The sequence below is a fragment of the Microtus pennsylvanicus genome, chromosome 1 (assembly GCF_037038515.1).
Source record: "Microtus pennsylvanicus isolate mMicPen1 chromosome 1, mMicPen1.hap1, whole genome shotgun sequence".
In the NCBI taxonomy this organism is placed as follows: Eukaryota; Metazoa; Chordata; class Mammalia; order Rodentia; family Cricetidae; genus Microtus; species Microtus pennsylvanicus.
In genome coordinates this window covers 114,242,069-114,259,804 of record NC_134579.1, presented here as the reverse complement: position 1 = coordinate 114,259,804, position 17,736 = coordinate 114,242,069, and the positions used below count along the sequence as shown (strand labels likewise).

Sequence of the window (17,736 nt, the reverse complement as noted above, 5' to 3'; positions counted from 1 at the left end):
ACTGAACCCAGCAGACATGAACAAGTAGAAGCTCAGCTACAGCCCCAGTGCTCCTGTGGACACAGAGATGAGGTTCTGGCTTCCCTAGCCCTTGCATAAACCCCTCTGGCTGCCTGGGAAGGAACAGAGAACTTGGGCTGTCCAGAGAGGAGGTGGGGCTGCAGGTGGCTGAGACTCCTGGGAGCCTGCAAGCAGTTCTGGGGAAGTGGTTTTTGGCTTCAAGGGTCAAGGCAGAGGGAGTTCACAGGTGTACCAGAACTAGCTAGGCTGTGAGCCCTCCCCCATCTCTTCTAGGCAGCCTAGGTTTGGCGGATGTTTATTATGCCAGCCACCTGGTCCAGGGCTGAGACGCTCAGAGTAGCTGGAGGGCACGGGCCTCTCCCCCATAAGCACTCACTCCCTGGACATAAGAGGAGAGGAAACTAAGGCTGGGAGGGCTGGAGTCTGGGGCGCTCCAGGACAGAAGCCCAGGGATGCTTCCAAGTAGGGTTGAGCACCGCGTCGGCCCTCTGGTGCCCCCTGCTGGCAACCTGGAGAGCAGTACTTAGGCGCTGTATCTGGTAGTGCCTGTGTAAGATAAAGAAGAGCTCTGCCCACACAAGACTGAGATAGGGAGCTGGGCGTGGAGGGGATCGGTGGGGAGGGATGGGATAGGCAGCGGCTGGTGATTAAAAGCACAAAGTTTCAGCCCCAGAGCCTGAGCTGCCTTGTCACATGAGCTATGTGACCTAGAGGAAGGCATTTTCTTCTGGTCTCAGTTTCATCTTCTGTTGAGTGGGTCAGTAAGAGCCCTGTCTCACCATCTCCATGGAAACACTGCGTTGCCTGGGAAGCCCAAGCGTCCTTCACCTAGACCTACAGGAACTGCCGCCAGCTGGTTCCTCCTCCCCGCTGTGCCCAGGGAGGAGGGGAGGGCAGAGCCAGAGCTTGCTTGGTGCTCCTGTGATTGGCTGACTGGAGCAGCCTGGGTTAACCCTCTGTGTGCTTCTCCGTAGTGCTAGGAGCTGTACAGAGCTGGCGTCAGGGCATCCTTTCTCTTCTTGCTGAGCTTGCCTGGTCCTCCCTTACTTGGGTGTCTGAGAGTGAGCAAGTGTGTAGACGTGGTGTGTACAGGGCAGATGAGAGGCTGATACTCTTTCCCCCACCAACGTCCCCTGAGACCCCCAACACCATGTGATGTGACCTCTGACCTCAAAGCAGCCTTCCAGAGTACTTGCTGTCTGTCTAGCCTTGTTTTCTTACGTTTAGCCCCAGGTAGGGACTGAGCCACAGAAAGAGTCTTGGTGTGGGACCATAGCGCCTTCCCTCCAGCTCCTAGTTCCATCTATACCAGAGGAGCTCAGTGCCTCTCTCCAGCTCCTAGTTCCATCCATACCAGAGGAGCTCAGTGCTCTCTCCAGTTCCCAGACTCTGACTCTAACGTCCCAAAGACCAGGGCCTCAAAGTAAAGAGCCCTCCCCATTGTGGGTTTGGGTTGTTTGTTTGGTTGGTTTTGGCCCAGGTTGTCCTTGACTTCTCCTCCTCCCACCTCCTCACTTCCTGATTTTTGAGGGACAGGTGTCTGGAGCTCGCCCCAGCCCTGGTTCTCGCTGTTGGTTGTGGCTCTCTGGGCGGCTTCCTCGTCTGTCAAAAGCGACCCACATGGAGCCTCACTGGTGAGGTTTTCCTGCAGTTAAGGAAGGAGATCATTCGTATCTGCAGCCCAGACCCTTGCTAAAAGCTCGGGAGACCTAAGTGAAAGGAATGATGAGAAAACACTGGAAAGGCTCAGTGGGAGCTCTAGGGCTGTGGGGCTCTTACCCAGCATGCTCGAGGGTCTGGGCTCAGTCCCTAGCACTTCAAAACAAACAGAAATCCCCTCTGAGTCCTTAAGGCGCTACCCTTGCCACCCAGGCAGCACTCACACAGATGTCACATTTGCACAAGGCCCTGCTGGCCTCAGTGAGGACCACTGGCTGGCCCGGCCCAGCCAGGTCGGGGAGCCACTTCCTGTTTGAAATCCCAGCTGTGCCTCTTATTGGTTGTGTGGTCTCAGGGAAGTTACTTGAACCTTTCTTGTGTCCCAATTTCCTCACTAGTAAAAGTGGTGATAACAAACTCACTTTGCAGAGTTGTTCTAAGAACTACCTCATGTATGTAAATTTCCCTGGCCCGTGGGAAATGTTATACCAGTGTTGACTCTTTCCTGTGTTGTTGTGTCGTGCCCCCCGCCCCCGGCTTTCCTCTTCTCCATGGTGCACTATTGTCCAGTTACACTTCAGCTTTACCGTTTACAAGTTCTGCTCCGTACAGAACAAGACTGGGGTCTGTCTTTGTCACGTTCATGTTCTCAGCGTCTACAACAGAGCCTGGCACACAGGTGCTGAACAAATGGTGGTTGAATCGACGGCTGTTTGATGCCCCTTGTACCAAAGGGGAACATATGATCTGGGCTGGTTGATGGGTTTGCACATGGCCCATTCTGCAGCTGGGAATCTCCAGTACCGATCCCAAGTCTCCACCTTCCTGGTGCTCAGAAAGTGCTTATGAACCTGTGCTACCCTCACTGCTCTCTTCCAGGGCCAGCAGTCCTCAGGAGAGGACATGGAAATCTCAGATGACGAGATGCCCTCGGCCCCCATCACCAGCGCTGACTGCCCCAAGCCCATGGTGGTGACCCCAGGGGCAGGGGCTGTGGCAGCTCCCAATGTGCTGGCTCCAAACCTGCCCCTGCCCCCACCTCCTGGTTTTCCTCCATTACCCCCACCCCCTCCACCCCCACCCCCACAGCCTGGCTTTCCCATGCCCCCACCTTTGCCTCCTCCACCACCCCCACCCCCACCATCCCATCCTGCGGTGGCAGTGCCCCCACCACCTTTGCCAGCACCACCAGGCGTCCCACCCCCACCCATCCTGCCACCACTGCCACCCTTCCCACCAGGACTGTTTCCTGTGATGCAGGTGGACATGAGCCATGTGCTGGGTGGCCAGTGGGGTGGCATGCCCATGTCCTTCCAGATGCAGACACAGATGCTCAGCCGGCTCATGACAGGCCAGGGTGCTTGTCCCTACCCCCCCTTCATGGCTGCTGCAGCTGCCGCTGCTTCAGCTGGACTGCAGTTTGTCAACTTGCCCCCCTACCGGAGTCCGTTCTCCCTGAGCAACAGTGGCCCAGGCCGTGGGCAACACTGGCCGCCCCTGCCCAAGTTCGACCCCTCCGTGCCACCACCAGGCTACGTACCACGTCAGGAGGACCCGCACAAGGCCACGGTGGACGGGGTCTTGCTGGTAGTTCTCAAGGAGCTCAAGGCTATCATGAAGCGCGATCTCAACCGCAAGATGGTGGAAGTGGTGGCCTTCCGGGCCTTTGACGAATGGTGGGACAAGAAGGAGCGGATGGCCAAGGTATGTATGTGGGCTGCTGGGCAGGGAGCATCCTAGAGTGACAAGAGACCCGTGGAGACCTCCCTTTCAACCCACATGTGTTACTGGCTGTGGGCTGCCTCTGTCCCAGCGTGAGACCCCTTTAAACAGTGCACCTTACTGAACAGCCTGGACCCGTGGCCTCTGGCTGTGCGCAGCTCCGTCCCTTTAAATAGAGGAGACAGCTGAAAGCACCGATCAGTTGTGCAGTTCATTTGCCCGCGCGGAGTTTTAGAAGCTCAGTGGCTTCCTGCCCAGGGGCTGCCAGCTCAGGTGGCCCCACAGCCTAGGCCTTCTCGCCTTCCCTCTCTCTTCTCAGGTCTTTGGCACAAAATCTGACCTTGTGGAGACTTTTCTTTTTTTTTAAATTAGTTTATTTTACGCCTGCTTTTCCTTTTTCCTTGGAGGGCGTATCTATCCAGACTCTCAGAAGCCATCCCTAGCTGCCTTACCTCTACTTCAGAAAGTTTTCTTTTCTTGAGTTCTTTTTCTTTATGAGGCGGAGTCTCAGCCTGTGGTCCAGGCTTAAGGATGTTTCTGCTTCTTAGGCCCTTTAACTGCAGTGACAGATGAGTAGCTGGGAGTGGTGGCACACACCTCTAATCCCAGCACTCAGGAGGAAGAGGCAGGAGGATCTCTGTGAATTCAAGGCCAGCCTGGTCTACAGAGCCGAGTTCCAGGACAGCCAGGGCTATACAGAGAAACCCTGTCTGAATAAAACATAAAAAGAAATAATAAGAGCGCTGCTGCTGACAAGGAAAACCGTAGCTCTGGTTTTCTCTGCTCCTCACCCCAGCCCAGAGGGAAGCAGACTCTCATTTTGCTCTCCCTCCCTACACTGCACTTTAGGGAACGCTTGTGTGTCTAGGAACTTGCTCTCTCACAACTGCTTCTCATCCATATGAGAGGGTAATAAACTAGAAAGAACCACCTGCCACCGGTTCTTTATAGTTGACTTGCATTGTGTTTGCCCCCTGGGATGAGTGACAGTCACAGCTAAGTAAAGCTGTCATCAATAGCGTAGTGTCCGTGCCCTGAGGACAGCTCATTTTGTTTTGCGCAGTTCCACACCATCCCTTTAAAGCTGGTGTCTCCGCCTCGAGTGGCCACCTATGGGTGAACAGTAAAGGAACATCTGTGCAGACATGCTCTGGATTTTTGCTTCCTCTTGTTTTTTGAGACAGTTTCACTATGTTGCCTTGGCTGTCTGGGAGTTGCTCTGTAGCCCAAGCTAGTCTCAAACTCAGACCCACCCACCTCTTGAGTCCTGACTTTAAAGGCCTGGCCTTCACAAATTTGTAGAGAGGCTTTATTTATTTATTTATTTTGGTTTGTCCAGACAGGGTTTCTCTTGTAGCTTTGGAGCCTGTCCTAGAACTATTCTCTTGTAGACCAGGCTAGCCTCGAACTCACAAAGATCCTCCTGCCTCTGCCTTCTGAGTGCTGGGATTAAAGGTGTGCGCCACCACCTCCTGGATGAGGCTTATATTTATTAAAGCTGAATCTGGTTTAGGTTTAAATCAAATACTTATTAGGTGGTGCACACCTTTAATGCCAGCACTCAGGAGGCAAAAGAAGGTGGAACTCTAGAGTTAAAGGCCAGCTTGGGCTACAGAGTAAATTACAAAACAGACAGCTTGAGCTACATAGAGACACCCTATTTCAGAAAAACAAACAACCCGGGCAGTGGGTGGTGGCACACGCCTTGAATCCCAGCACTTGGGAGAAGGTGGGAGAATCTCTGTGGGTTCAAGGCCAGCCTGGTCTACAAGAGCTAGTTACAGAGTTCTGGGAGAGGCTCCAAAGCTATAGAAAAACCCTGTCTCAACAAACAAACAAAACCCAACAATAACCAAAACAAAACAGAAAAACCCACCAGAGACTCTAACCCAGGTTCCCTATGATTGTGAATTTAGAACCTTCCTGCTTCTGCCTCTGGGTGTTGGGATTACAAGTATGCCCCACCATGCGCAGTTTAGCAGATGCTGAGAGGCAAGCAGTCTTCCCAGCTGAGCTACATCCCCAGCTCTGAATAAATCCTTCACGCTGTTGACAGGACCTGAGCCAGATAAGAGCGCACCTAGCATGTGGGAGGTGGGGCCAAGAATATCAGGTGTTTAAGGCCAACCTTAGCTCCATGCTATCCTGTAAAACAACAAAAGCAGCGGTTAGAGTGACGTCTCAACAGTTCAAAGCCCTGGCTGCTCTTATAGAGAGTTTAGTTCCCAGCACCTACATGGTGGGTCAGAACTAATCTGTAAATTCAGTCCCAGGGGATCCAGCTCACTCTTCTGGGCACCAGACAGACATGAAGACAAAGCACCCTTGCACATAAAATAAAAATAAACTGTTAATAGAAACTATGTAACAAGATTAAAGAAAAAAATAGAAAACAAAAACAAAAAAGAAAAAAATTATGTAACAAATTCAAAAGATCAATTACCTTGGGTCTGCTTTTGTGTTTTACCTTTATTGTATTTTATCATACTTTATTTTGAGATAGGGTCTCGTGTAAGCCAGGTTGTCCTTAAAACTTACTGTGAAGCTAAACAATGTGGGCTTTAAATGCCCCCGTCTCCCAAGTGGTAAGGCTCGGGAGCGTGTGCCACCCCCCCCAGCTCTCCCTTTTCACCAGTGTTGTTTGTTTGTCGGTGCTGTTTTACCTGTGCGGGTGTTTGCCTGCATGCATGGAAGTGAAGTCAGTGCCTGCCTGATGTCCACAGAGGATGGTATTGGATGCCCTGGACCTAGAGTTACAGATGGTTGTGAGTCACCATGTGGGTGCTGTGAATGGAACCCAGGTCCTCGGCTTAGACAGCCAGTGGTCTTAACAAACCGTCGAGCCATCTTTCCTGCCCCCCCTCTTTTTATAGCACTTGCTCAAGAAATAAAATTGGTTCCAACTAATTTCTAATTTTTTTTTCCAATTTATTATGTATACAACATTCTGCCTTGATGTATGCCCGCATGCCAGAGAAGGGCGCCAGATCTCAGTACAGATGGTTGTGAGCCACCATGTGGTTGCTGGGAATTGAACTCAGGTCCTCTGGAAGAACAGTCAGTGCTCTTAACCTCTGAGCCATCTCTCCAGCCCTAATTTCTAATTTCTGAATGGGAATCCCTAACACTCCATCCCTTCTCTTACGGGGCTATCAAGTCCACCACTTCAAGACTGTGGGCTGTTTGTAACATGCCGGACCCACATGGCACAGGAAATAAGACATTGTAAAGGTTCCTTGAGTCCGTGAGATAGTGGTGCAGACACACAGCACGCAGCTCTCGTTCCCACATGCAGAGACTGCTATTCTGTAACTTCATCTGTAAGTAGTGTGTTGCTAGTGAGGCCTTAATGGAGGGGCCGCTCAGGGCTCTGGACCCCCAGGAAGGGAGTGTGGGGTGGTCAGGTGTGTGGGAAGAACGTGTACTGCCTGCAGAGGGTGGGAGGAATGCCTCTGATTGTGGTCATTGTTCCCTTCTCTCCCATCCTAGGCCTCACTGACCCCCGTGAAGTCGGGTGAACACAAGGACGAGGACAGGCCAAAGCCCAAAGACAGAATCGCCTCATGTCTGCTGGAGTCATGGGGCAAGGGTGAGGGCCTGGGTTACGAGGGCCTGGGCCTTGGCATTGGCCTCCGTGGTGCCATTCGCCTGCCCTCCTTCAAGGTCAAGAGGAAGGAGCCACCAGATACAGCCTCCTCTGGTGACCAGAAGCGGCTGCGGCCCTCAACATCCGTGGATGAGGAAGATGAAGGTTTGTGCTTCTCCGCTGCTGGCTGTTCCCCTTCTTCCCATCTCCGCATCTCAGCTCTGACTCCTGCTGTTCCCACAGAGTCAGAACGGGAGCGTGATCGAGACATGACCGATGCCCCCTGTGAGCTCACCAAGCGGGACCCCAAAAGCGTGGGTGTGCGACGCCGACCAGCACGGCCACTGGAACTGGACAGTGGTGGGGAAGAGGATGAGAAAGAGTCCTTGTCCGTGTCCTCGTCGTCATCAGCGTCTTCATCCTCGGGATCTTCCTCCACCTCGCCCTCATCTTCAGCCTCAGACAAGGAGGAGGAGGAGCGAGAAAGCACAGAGGAGGAAGAGGAGGAAGCAGAGGAGGAGGAGGAAGGCCCTAGGAGCCACATATCCTCACCCTCATCCTCATCCTCATCCACCTCTGATAAGGTCTGGATCAGGGAGGCTCCCGGGTGCTGGGAGGGGGCACACGGACCTTCAGCTCAGCAGGGAGGCTCCCGGGTGCTGGGTGGGGGCACACGGACCTTCAGCTCACCTGCAGGGAGGCTCCCGGGTGCTGGGTGGGGGCACACGGACCTTCAGCTCACCTGCAGGGAGGCTCCCGGGTGCTGGGTGGGGGCACACGGACCTTCAGCTCACCTGCAGGGAGGCTCCCGGGTGCTGGGTGGGGGCACACGGACCTTCAGCTCACCTGCAGGGAGGCTCCCGGGTGCTGGGTGGGGGCACACGGACCTTCAGCTCACCTGCAGGGAGGCTCCCGGGTGCTGGGAGGGGGCACACGGACCTTCAGCTCACCTGCGTCTCTCTGGCCCTACACCTCAGGATGATGACGACGACAGTGACGACCAGATTGATTCTGATGACGATGGCCAAGACACAGCCCTGTCAGAGGCGAGTGAGAAGGACAGTGGAGACTCTGAGGAAGGTGAGCAGGAAGTAGGCAGCTGACCCAAGCCCATCCCGGTGCTCTGAGTTCCCGGTGTTAGTGCTTTTAAGAGGTGTGTTCATTAGAGCGAAAGAGCACATACCTCTTGTGTTAGGACCCTAGCTGCATCAAATGGCAGAAAGGACGAGGCCATAGACCAGAACATAGATGAGTGGGGTTTAAGGCTGGCTTGGGCAGGGGTAGAAAGGAAGCGGTGGCATCTGACTGTGACGGTGGAAGTGCTTTGGAGGTGGTGGTCGCCACACTGTGAGTGAACACACTGAGCGGTGCTGGGATTCTTCACTTGCAAATGTGAACAATCTTACATTAATTTCACCTTGCTCTTTTTATATTGAGTGAGGGCTGTGTTCAGAGGGCATCCTGTCCAGAGGCCTGTGGGGAAGTATCTGGCATAGGGCAAGGGCACCACGGGCCATGTAATAACCCTCCCAACCCGTGTCCCCCATCCAGAGGAGACAGAGAGCATCGCCGCTTCCAAGGTCGCGGCTGAGTCGTCATCGTCCAGCGAAAGTTCTGAGTCTTCTGAGTTTGAGTCCAGCTCTGAGTCATCGTCTTCATCTTCATCCTCGGAGGATGAAGAGGAAATGACTGTACCTGGTGAGGAAGAAGAAGAGGAGGAAAAGAAAGAGACCGCAATGGCTACAGCTGTGGTAGTGGCGTTGGCCGATGAGAGCATGCCTCCAGCAGGTGGCCAGGACTTTGAGCAGGAGAGGGCAGAAGGACCTCTGGGGCCAGGAGCCCCCTTGGGGGAGTCCTTGGGCACGGAAGAGGAACTGGACATTGAGGCTGAGGACGAAGTCCTTGAGATGCAGGCTTCTGTGCTGGAAGAGCCTCCCCTGCCCGTGGGTGCCCAGGAGCTGGACGGGAGCCGAGAGCTCCCAGAAGAGCCAATCCCAGACACACAGGAGGACATGTTGCTATCTCCAGAGCTCCCTGTCAGTGAGACAGAAGCCCAGCCGCCGTCACCCCCTGAACGTGGTCCAGGTAATCCTGCAGCCTCCTGGGTGGGAGTTGGGTGGGGTATGGGGCAGGAAGCTGGGTAGTCTCTCTGCCAAACCAGATCCTCTGCAAGGGCCTTAGCAGACTCCTGGGGCACTGCTGGGCTCACTGTTCAATGACAAAATTCCCGCCAAGCCTTTAATCTCCAGCACTCAGGAGGTGGAGGCAGGCGGAGCTCTGTGAACCAGAGACCAGCCTGGCCTACAGAGCAAGTTCCAGGACAGCCAGAACTATATAGTGAAACCCGGTCTTGAAACCCACCCTCCCCCCAAATAAAACTTCCCCAAGGGTTATTCCTCAGCCTGTGTGTCTCGAGGTGCCCTCTCCCCATACATACATTCAGTGGGGACCCATGGTCGGTTTAGCCTTGGGGTGCCAGGTCAGGTGAGGGGACGGTGGGTTCTGTAGCCTCCACCACCTTGACAGAGTGGGGCAAAGCATGTGCCGGGCTCATTGCCGGGGCCTTGGTATGAGCGGTGCCTGCAGGGGCAGAAATGCTCTTCACTCGAGCTACTGGACACAGCGTTGCCTCTGCTCCTGGGGAACCAGTACTGCTGCTAATTATAATTACCGTTAACATTTCAGAATATTTAACTTAGCCGCACGTGGTTAGTATGAAATCCAGGAGATCGGACTATAGTGTTTGTTTAATGTATGTCCTTTTACTGAGTCCAGACCACAAGTCTGAAGAGTAAGTCAATATGACAGTTCTTTTGGTCCCCGGTACTGTTTAGGTCGTTGTCAATACAGCCGTAGATCAGATGGATGAAGCCATCTGTCCTCATGAAGCACCTATTCTAGGTCAGGGTGACACCTAACAACAAATTCCCTAGAAAACTTTAGATCCCAAAAAAGTAGAGATAAATGCCAGGGGACTCTATGAAGACTAATGGGGATGGCAGAGACGAGACCTGAATTTTGTTCCTCCACGTAGTGAGTTTTCTTGGGCCATAGGAACAAGGTAGTGTCTGGTTTTCTGCAGTGCTGGGGTCCAGACCCAGGACCTCATACATGCCAGGCCAGTACTCTACCACTAAACTGCACTCTAGACACAAGAGCATAGTTCCAAAGGCATGGGGAAAGCTGGCATCGTTCATGCTGGCACTAGGAAGCCCCTTCTAGATGCATGGCACTGGGCTGGTTCCCAAGGTGCCTCGGTTAACTGTGTAATGTCTGTGTGGCGTGCATTGTGGGGCAATAGAAGCACAAGGCTCTGAGAGATGTCTGTGTCAAATAACAACACCTGGTTTCTACCTTCCTCTCTGCAGAGGAAGACCTGGGAGTGGAGCCCCAGCCGCCGCCGCCGCCTCTGATGCTCACCTTGCCCTTGCAGCCGCCATTGCCGCCTCCTCGGTTGCTCCGGCCACCCAGCCCACCACCTGAGCCCGAAACCCCAGAGCCCCCCAAACCTCCTGTTCCCCTGGAACCTCCCCCTGAGGACCAGCCTCCACGTACTCCAGGTCTCTGTGGCACTCTGGCCAAGTCACAGAGCACAGAGACAGTGCCAGCCACCCCGGGCGGGGAGCCCCCACTGTCGGGGGGCAGCAGTAGTCTGTCACTGAGCTCCCCACAGGTGCCTGGCAGCCCCTTCTCCTATCCATCCCCATCCCCTGGCTTGAGCAGTGGGGGCCTTCCACGGACACCTGGCCGGGACTTCACCTTCACACCCACTTTTCCTGAGCCCAGTGGACCCTTGCTTCTACCTGTCTGTCCCCTCCCAGCTGGACGACGAGACGAACGCTCTGGTCCCCTGACCTCCCCAGTGCTCCTGGAGACTGGCCTCCCTCTCCCACTTCCCCTCCCTCTGCCCTTGCCTCTGGCATTGTCTGTCCCTGTCCTAAGGGCCCCACCTCGGCCACCTACCCAGCTGCCTCCCCTGCTGCCTGCTTCCCTAGCTCCGTGCCCACCCCCTATCAAGAGGAAGCCAGGCCGGCCCCGGCGATCCCCACCATCTATGTTGTCCTTGGATGGACCTTTGGTCCGGCCACCACCAGGGCCTGCCCTTGGGAGGGACCTTCTGCTCCTATCAAGCCAGCCACAGGCCCCCATCTTCCCCAGTGCACATGACCCTCGGGCCGTGACTTTGGACTTCCGGAACACAGGGGTCCCAGTGCCCCCACCACCCCTCCCACCCCAGCCCCCTCCACCCCCACCTCTACCACCTGTTGAACCCACCAAGCTGCCCTTCAAGGAGCTGGACAACCAGTGGCCCTCTGAGGCCATTCCCCCAGGACCTCGCCGCGATGAGGTCACTGAGGAGTATACGGACCTGGCCAAGGTGCGAGGACCGTGGCGACGTCCACCTAAGAAGCGCCACGAAGACCTGGCCCTATCAGCTTCACCCGAGCCTTCACCACCCCAGCCTCTCTTCCGGCCCCGCTCAGAGTTTGAAGAGATGACCATCCTGTATGACATCTGGAACGGTGGCATTGACGAGGAGGACATCCGTTTCCTGTGTGTCACCTACGAGCGCCTGCTGCAGCAGGACAATGGCATGGACTGGCTGAATGACACGCTCTGGGTCTACCATCCCTATATCCTGCCAGCTGTGGGGTCCACAGCCTTCAGGAGCAGAAGCACTTGTAGGTGCATCGCCCTGTCTGGCAGTCACAGTATTGGGGAGGCGGTAGTAATCATTGCCACCCTCTCAGGCGGTGATCATGCCAGGCCTGTGTCGCTTCAGAGGTAACGGCTGGGCTCGGGTCTATACATAGGTTGAGGATCTTAGAGCTTACCAGTAGAGTAGACTGACCAAGACTCCCTCAGCCTTTCTCTGCCTGGCTGGAATTGAATCCCAAATGGCCCAGTGAAATACCGGGTGGGTAGTTGTTTCATTTTTCACAGGAAGAAACTGAGGTTCAGAGAGGCTAAGTGGCTTGCCCAAAGTCACACAGCTACCAAGTGACAAGCTGAGATTTGAAGGCAAAGCTGGCTCTAGAGTCCAGCTCTTTGCTATACAGTCCTGAAGCCAATTTGTTACCATGCTACTTTAAGAATGGACCTTTCTTGATCCCCGCTGACCACTCTGATTCTATCAAGTGCTGTCTCAGGAGTTCTGACAGAATATTCTGATATATTTCACTATTTATAGTTTCATCATTACTGCTGTTGTCAGGTGAGAAACAGGTAGAAAGTAGTAACAGCCTTGCCCAGGTCATTCACCTGGGGACAGCATCCCGTGGTGGTGGCCTTGGGCGTCATTACCCTTAGAGGTGGGGCTGGGGCTGGGGAAGCCAGGAGGAGGTACCTGGAGGGTGATCTCTGAGAATGTCCATGTGGTCCTTGACTCACACCCACCCACCAGCCTCTCGTCAGCAAAGAAAAAGAAACGGGACGATGGCATCCGTGAACACGTGACCGGCTGTGCCCGAAGTGAGGGCTTCTACACCATCGACAAGAAAGACAAGCTGAGATACCTCAACAGCAGCCGTGCCAGCACTGACGAGCCCCCCATGGACACCCAGGTACTGTGAATAGGGCGGAGGTTCAGGGCGGGGATCCGACAGTATCCTTCCTGTCCCACTTGGGCTTCAGGTGGAACAAGGCAGGGCTGGGGAGGTTGAGGATTACCACATCTCGGGTAGACTGGGCTACATTGACAGACTCTGTCTCACAATTCAAAAACCCATGAGTAGTGGAGAGCCCCACATGATTTTAACCGTGGACATAAAATGCATTTCCAAAAAGCTGGCTCCCCCCCTTTCTGTTCAGTATGTACGTACTGAGCACCTCTGCGTACTAGTCATTGGTTAGGGATGGAGTCAGTGAACAAAAAAAAGGGGGTTTTGTTTTTTAGTTTTTTGAGACAGGATTTCCATAAGGCAGGGAGGGGCTCAATTGTGCGAGAAAGAAAAAGCTTTTCAAGATGCTGGTAAGAGCCCGGCGATGGTGGTGGCAGCAGCGCATGCCCCTGATCCCAGCACTTGGTGGGAAGCAGAGGCAGGCAGATCTCTGTGAGTTCAAGGCTAGCCTGGTCTACAGGTTGAGTTCCAGGGCAGCTGTGGCTACACAGAGAACACTGAAGAGATGGGAAGTCAGAGAAGCTCAAAACCAGGAGGTGGGGCTGGGCTGGGGAGGAGGACATGGCCGTGCCAAACCTGCCCCTTTCTGATTTGTTGTCCCGTCGCGCCAGCAGGGTATGAGCATCCCAGCGCAGCCCCACGCCTCCACCCGGGCAGGCTCAGAGAGGCGTTCCGAGCAACGCCGCCTTCTGTCCTCCTTCACTGGCAGCTGTGACAGTGACCTGCTCAAGTTCAACCAGCTCAAGGTGAGGCGTGCCCTTCCCTGGGACAGCCTAGGCGGCGTGGGACCCGGAAGAGCACTCACCCCTCTGTCCTCCCCTTCCTTAGTTTCGGAAGAAAAAGCTCAAATTCTGTAAGAGCCACATTCACGACTGGGGCCTGTTTGCTATGGAGCCCATTGCTGCTGATGAAATGGTTATTGAGTACGTAGGCCAGAACATCCGCCAGGTAGGCGCCGCCCAGGGGACGGGCGGGGGCGCGGGCATGGAGCAGGCCCAGGGGACAGGCGGGGGCGCGGGCATGGAGCAGGCCCAGGGGACAGGTGGGGGCGCGGGCATGGAGCAGGCCCAGGGGACGGGCGGGGGCGCGGGCATGGAGCAGGCCCAGGGGACGGGCGGGGGCGCGGGCATGGAGCAGGCCCAGACTTACGGTTTTATGCGGCCAGGTGATCGCGGACATGAGGGAGAAACGGTATGAGGATGAAGGCATCGGTAGCAGCTACATGTTCAGGGTAGACCACGACACCATCATCGACGCCACCAAGTGCGGCAACTTTGCACGCTTCATTAACCACAGCTGCAATGTAAGTGCCCAATGAGGAGCTGAGAGGACCCCACCTTCGTACTCAGGACCCAGGCTCCTCTTGGGCATGACAGTCATGTGTTGAGTCTCCTTTCCAGGCTCCAGTTGACCAGAGGTGACAGGGAGGAGGGAGGGGATCAAAGGCCTGTACAAGGAGCTTTTCTCCTGGCCTCAGTTGTTGTTTCCGTGCAATGGGTGCAGTGGGAATCCTAGAGTCCTAGGATGAAGTACTCAAGAGGTGGGCTGGAGCCTGGTACAGTGGTGCACACCTCTAAACCCAGCACTTGGGAAGGAAGCAGGTAGATTCTGATTAGTTAGGGGCCAGCCTGGACTACACAAGAGAGACCCAGTCTCATTAGTTGGTAAATTGGTTACCTGGCAAACACAGAGAGCCAAGTTCAGTCCCCAGAACCCACATAAAAAGGTGGTGTGATGTAATCCCAGAGCATAGCTGATTTGGTGAGCTCCAGACTAGTGAGAAGCTACTGCAGCTGCCCAGGTGAGCAGTAATGGGCTAACCATGCCTGCTGGCTTTAGAAAGGGGCATAATGGTTAGGGGCCAGAGCCAGCATTGATTGAAGGGGAGAGCTTGGGGAGAAAGGTACAGACAGTTTCAGGTGCCCGTGAACGTGATGACCTCTATAGTAACTGTTTATCTAGCTCTCCAAACAAAAGCAGCCACAAGTAATATGCAAATGAAGGTGGCAAGACTCTGCCAATCAAACTTGATATGCAAAGTAGGCAACTAGGGCCTGTAGTATACAGAAATAGCACCTGCCTAGACGCACAGAGGTAGGCTTCTCATGCATCACAGCTGATGGGAAATAATTGTGGTCATCTTTAAAGGTTCATTTGTTTGTTTTTGTTTGTTTAGTGTGTATGGGTGTTTCGCTAGCACGTAGATCTATGTGAGCTGCAGTGTTCCTGGTACCCTGAGAAGCCAGAAGAGGGCGCCAGGTCCCTTGAAACTGGATGGTTTTGAGGCACCATGTTGGGGGAGACAAGAGCCTATTGTAGGACCTCTGCAAGAGTAGTAAATGTTCTTCCCCACTGCCATTTCTCCAGCACCTCATCAGTTTGTTTTTTTTAAATACCAGGCATGGGAGGCGCTGGCTGGAGGGCTGAGCCCAGCCCTGCTCCACTGAGCAGGCGACCCCAGTCATGCTGAGTTGGGTTTGGGATAGCGACATGGGTGAGGACTGGCTAGGGTCCTGGGCCCTGGCTCACCCCATCACCACTTCCCCTGCAGCCCAACTGCTATGCCAAGGTGATCACAGTGGAGTCGCAGAAGAAGATTGTCATCTACTCGAAGCAGCACATCAACGTCAATGAGGAGATCACATACGACTATAAGTTCCCTATCGAGGACGTCAAGATCCCCTGCCTCTGTGGCTCCGAGAACTGCCGGGGGACCCTCAACTAGTCCCCGGGTGCCAAAGGCCAAGGATAGGACGTCAGCCGTAGCCCGGGAGGACCCTCGCCCTGGGCCAGGCTCCACCTCCCACCCATTTCAGGTGCTGTCCCTTCCCCCAGCAGCCACGCTAGGGCCTGGCGCCCCCCCAACACTACCCCAGGACCCACCCGCAGCTCCAGCCCCGCAGCGGGAAAGGGCTTCTCTGTCTCACCTGTGTCTTTCCGTTTTCAAGATGCTCTCTGCAGGCTTTCTATCCTCATCTCTGTATCTAGCTTTCCATCCCCCATCTCTCTCGCTGTCTTCGGCCTCGACCGTTTTCCGTGAATGCTGCTCTGTTGCGTTGTCTTCTCTTTATTTCTTCTTCCTTGTCCTAAGAAAAGACATTTTTAACCGTTGAAAATGTGAAGGCAGAAACAGAGGAGAAACCCTGTGGGGGCCTGAAGGCCTCGGTGAAACTGTGTGGGCCCAGGGTCCAGGCTGACTCCGGGCCCGGTGCTGCAGGAGGAGGGGGCTGCAGCGGCCGGAACCTCTCAGAACACTACATACCGGAACGGCGCCTCTCTGCCTGTGGGTGCAGTGAGCAGACCCCACAGCTTCTCCGGCCTGTTCCCCAGTCTGTCCCTTCCTCTGTGGTTGAGGGTGTCCTTTCCCTGAGGTAGACCCTGGGGGAGCCAAGCTGGTCCCAGACAGGAACTTCTTTCTGGGTGCTCCCAGCTACCCTACCACCCCTAAATCCTTGGGTTCAATCAATGTTTACTTTCTCATTCGGATGCCAGCAACGATGGAGCCTCCCAGTGCGGTGGGGGCACTGGGAAGGGTGTCTCCACTCTCTGCTGCCTCGGCTTTGCCTGGGTGTAGGGGGTACCAGGGCCCTCAGGGCCCCCCAGCCCTGCCATTACGGGTTGTCTGACCTTACGCATGTGACATTTTTTGTTGTTGATAAGCTTCGCCCCTTTACCCCACGCCACACCCACGTCACCCTGCTGGAGGCCCCCACGTGGGAGGCCAGAGCGTATTTATTTCTATAGTGAGCAGTTTTTTTTTCCCCCAGAGAAAGGAAAATGGTCTTGGAAATGATTTTAAATCTCAAATCTAAGTCTTAGGCAGCTCCTATCCCCCCGCTAGCCCCGTCCCCATCCTCTTCAGGACTAATTTCATGGATTTTTTTTCTCACGTATAAAATCAAAATGAAGGGGAAAAAAATGATTCTTTTTGAAGTTCAGAACCTATTCCTGTAGACAGATAGACTGCCATAACGGACTTTTCTCGGGAACTTTGTTTCTTGTAGAAACGTGGGAAGACTTTTTTTTTTCTTTATTTCTTTGTACTTCCAAAAAAAAAAAAAAGCAACCAACAACAACAACAAAAAAGACACAAACAGCAAGTCTCCCTTCCCCCCAAAGTAGAGCAGGCATGTAAATACTTGTGGACCGTGACTGTTGTGACCCGGAGTCCTCACCAAGATGAAAGTGCTCCGGGTGGGACCCATCCCACCCGTGGACCAGGGCGGAGCCTCTGGTATCAGCTTGTGTCAAGCTTCTTACATGTAAATTCTGTACAAAGAATTGTTATTTTTTTCTTTCTCTCTCTCTCTATTGTTGGTGGTTTTGTTGTGTTTTTGTTTTGTTTTGTTTTTTGTTTTTTTTTTTTTTTGAATCCTCCACGGGCCTTCTGTGTTTGAGACTGTGCCCACAGGTCTGAAGGTCTAGAAGATCAGTGGCATTAAAGACACAGGAGGTGCCTGGGCACAGCATTGACCTTCTCTTCCATTTACAGTTTTCTGCATAACTGTGCAAATGAGAAAAATATTTATTTTTCACAAGAAGTGTGTAGTGTGTAGAGACGGCTAATTTGAGTTCCTCGTGCGGCCACCTCCCCCCACTGTGGGCAGTTTTCACCTCTCCTCCTTGTATCCTCCACAGAATGGTAAGGATGGTGACCCCAGAAGCCAGGGGAAAGGTGCAGGTTCAGCCCATCATGGGCTCCCTGTGCGCTAACCTTGGCTGACTTTTATGATGGGTGAGGTGTTGAGGTTGCCCCAACCCCTGACCCCCCCCCAGGAATGGTTTGCAATAGTCCTGATGTGTGGGCCCATTTTTCTTTGAATGCTTTTGTTATCACTGAATAGATCTCTGCTTTTAAAGGGCCAGGGGATTCTGATTTTTTTTTTGTCTTTTTTCTCCCCCCCCCCCATCCCTGCCCCTACAAAGAAGAGAACCAATAAGTTTTCGGGTTGTCTGCGTATAGACTCTCTGTCATCTGTACGTAACTGTTTTTGGAGAGAAGTGTTTCCGTTGTGGGCGTGTCTTGCTGTAAATACCTGTTCATATTTTTGTGAATTCAATACTATGTACCATTGTATTATAGTAACTTTTATAAAGCGAACCATAAATATACTGACTTTTCTTACA

General features: G+C 53.9%; 1 protein-coding gene across 3 annotated transcripts in view; it reads left to right on the top strand.

Annotated features, from left to right (window-relative positions):
* The window catches only part of Setd1b (SET domain containing 1B, histone lysine methyltransferase), a 24,866-nt gene extending 7,130 nt beyond the window's left edge, over positions 1 to 17,736 (top strand). For 2 of the 3 annotated variants that reach the window (XM_075979437.1, XM_075979427.1), the window contains exons 7-17: positions 2,560 to 3,384; positions 6,892 to 7,153; positions 7,232 to 7,572; positions 7,966 to 8,068; positions 8,540 to 9,073; positions 10,357 to 11,622; positions 12,386 to 12,552; positions 13,221 to 13,355; positions 13,438 to 13,557; positions 13,775 to 13,912; positions 15,161 to 17,736. In XM_075979437.1, the coding sequence (XP_075835552.1) occupies positions 2,560 to 3,384; positions 6,892 to 7,153; positions 7,232 to 7,572; positions 7,966 to 8,068; positions 8,540 to 9,073; positions 10,357 to 11,622; positions 12,386 to 12,552; positions 13,221 to 13,355; positions 13,438 to 13,557; positions 13,775 to 13,912; positions 15,161 to 15,334 (4,065 nt within the window). In that variant the 3' untranslated portion in view covers positions 15,335 to 17,736. The remainder of the gene's footprint in view (positions 1 to 2,559; positions 3,385 to 6,891; positions 7,154 to 7,231; positions 7,573 to 7,965; positions 8,069 to 8,539; positions 9,074 to 10,356; positions 11,623 to 12,385; positions 12,553 to 13,220; positions 13,356 to 13,437; positions 13,558 to 13,774; positions 13,913 to 15,160) is intronic. The other variant, XM_075979445.1, reaches the window with a different exon arrangement.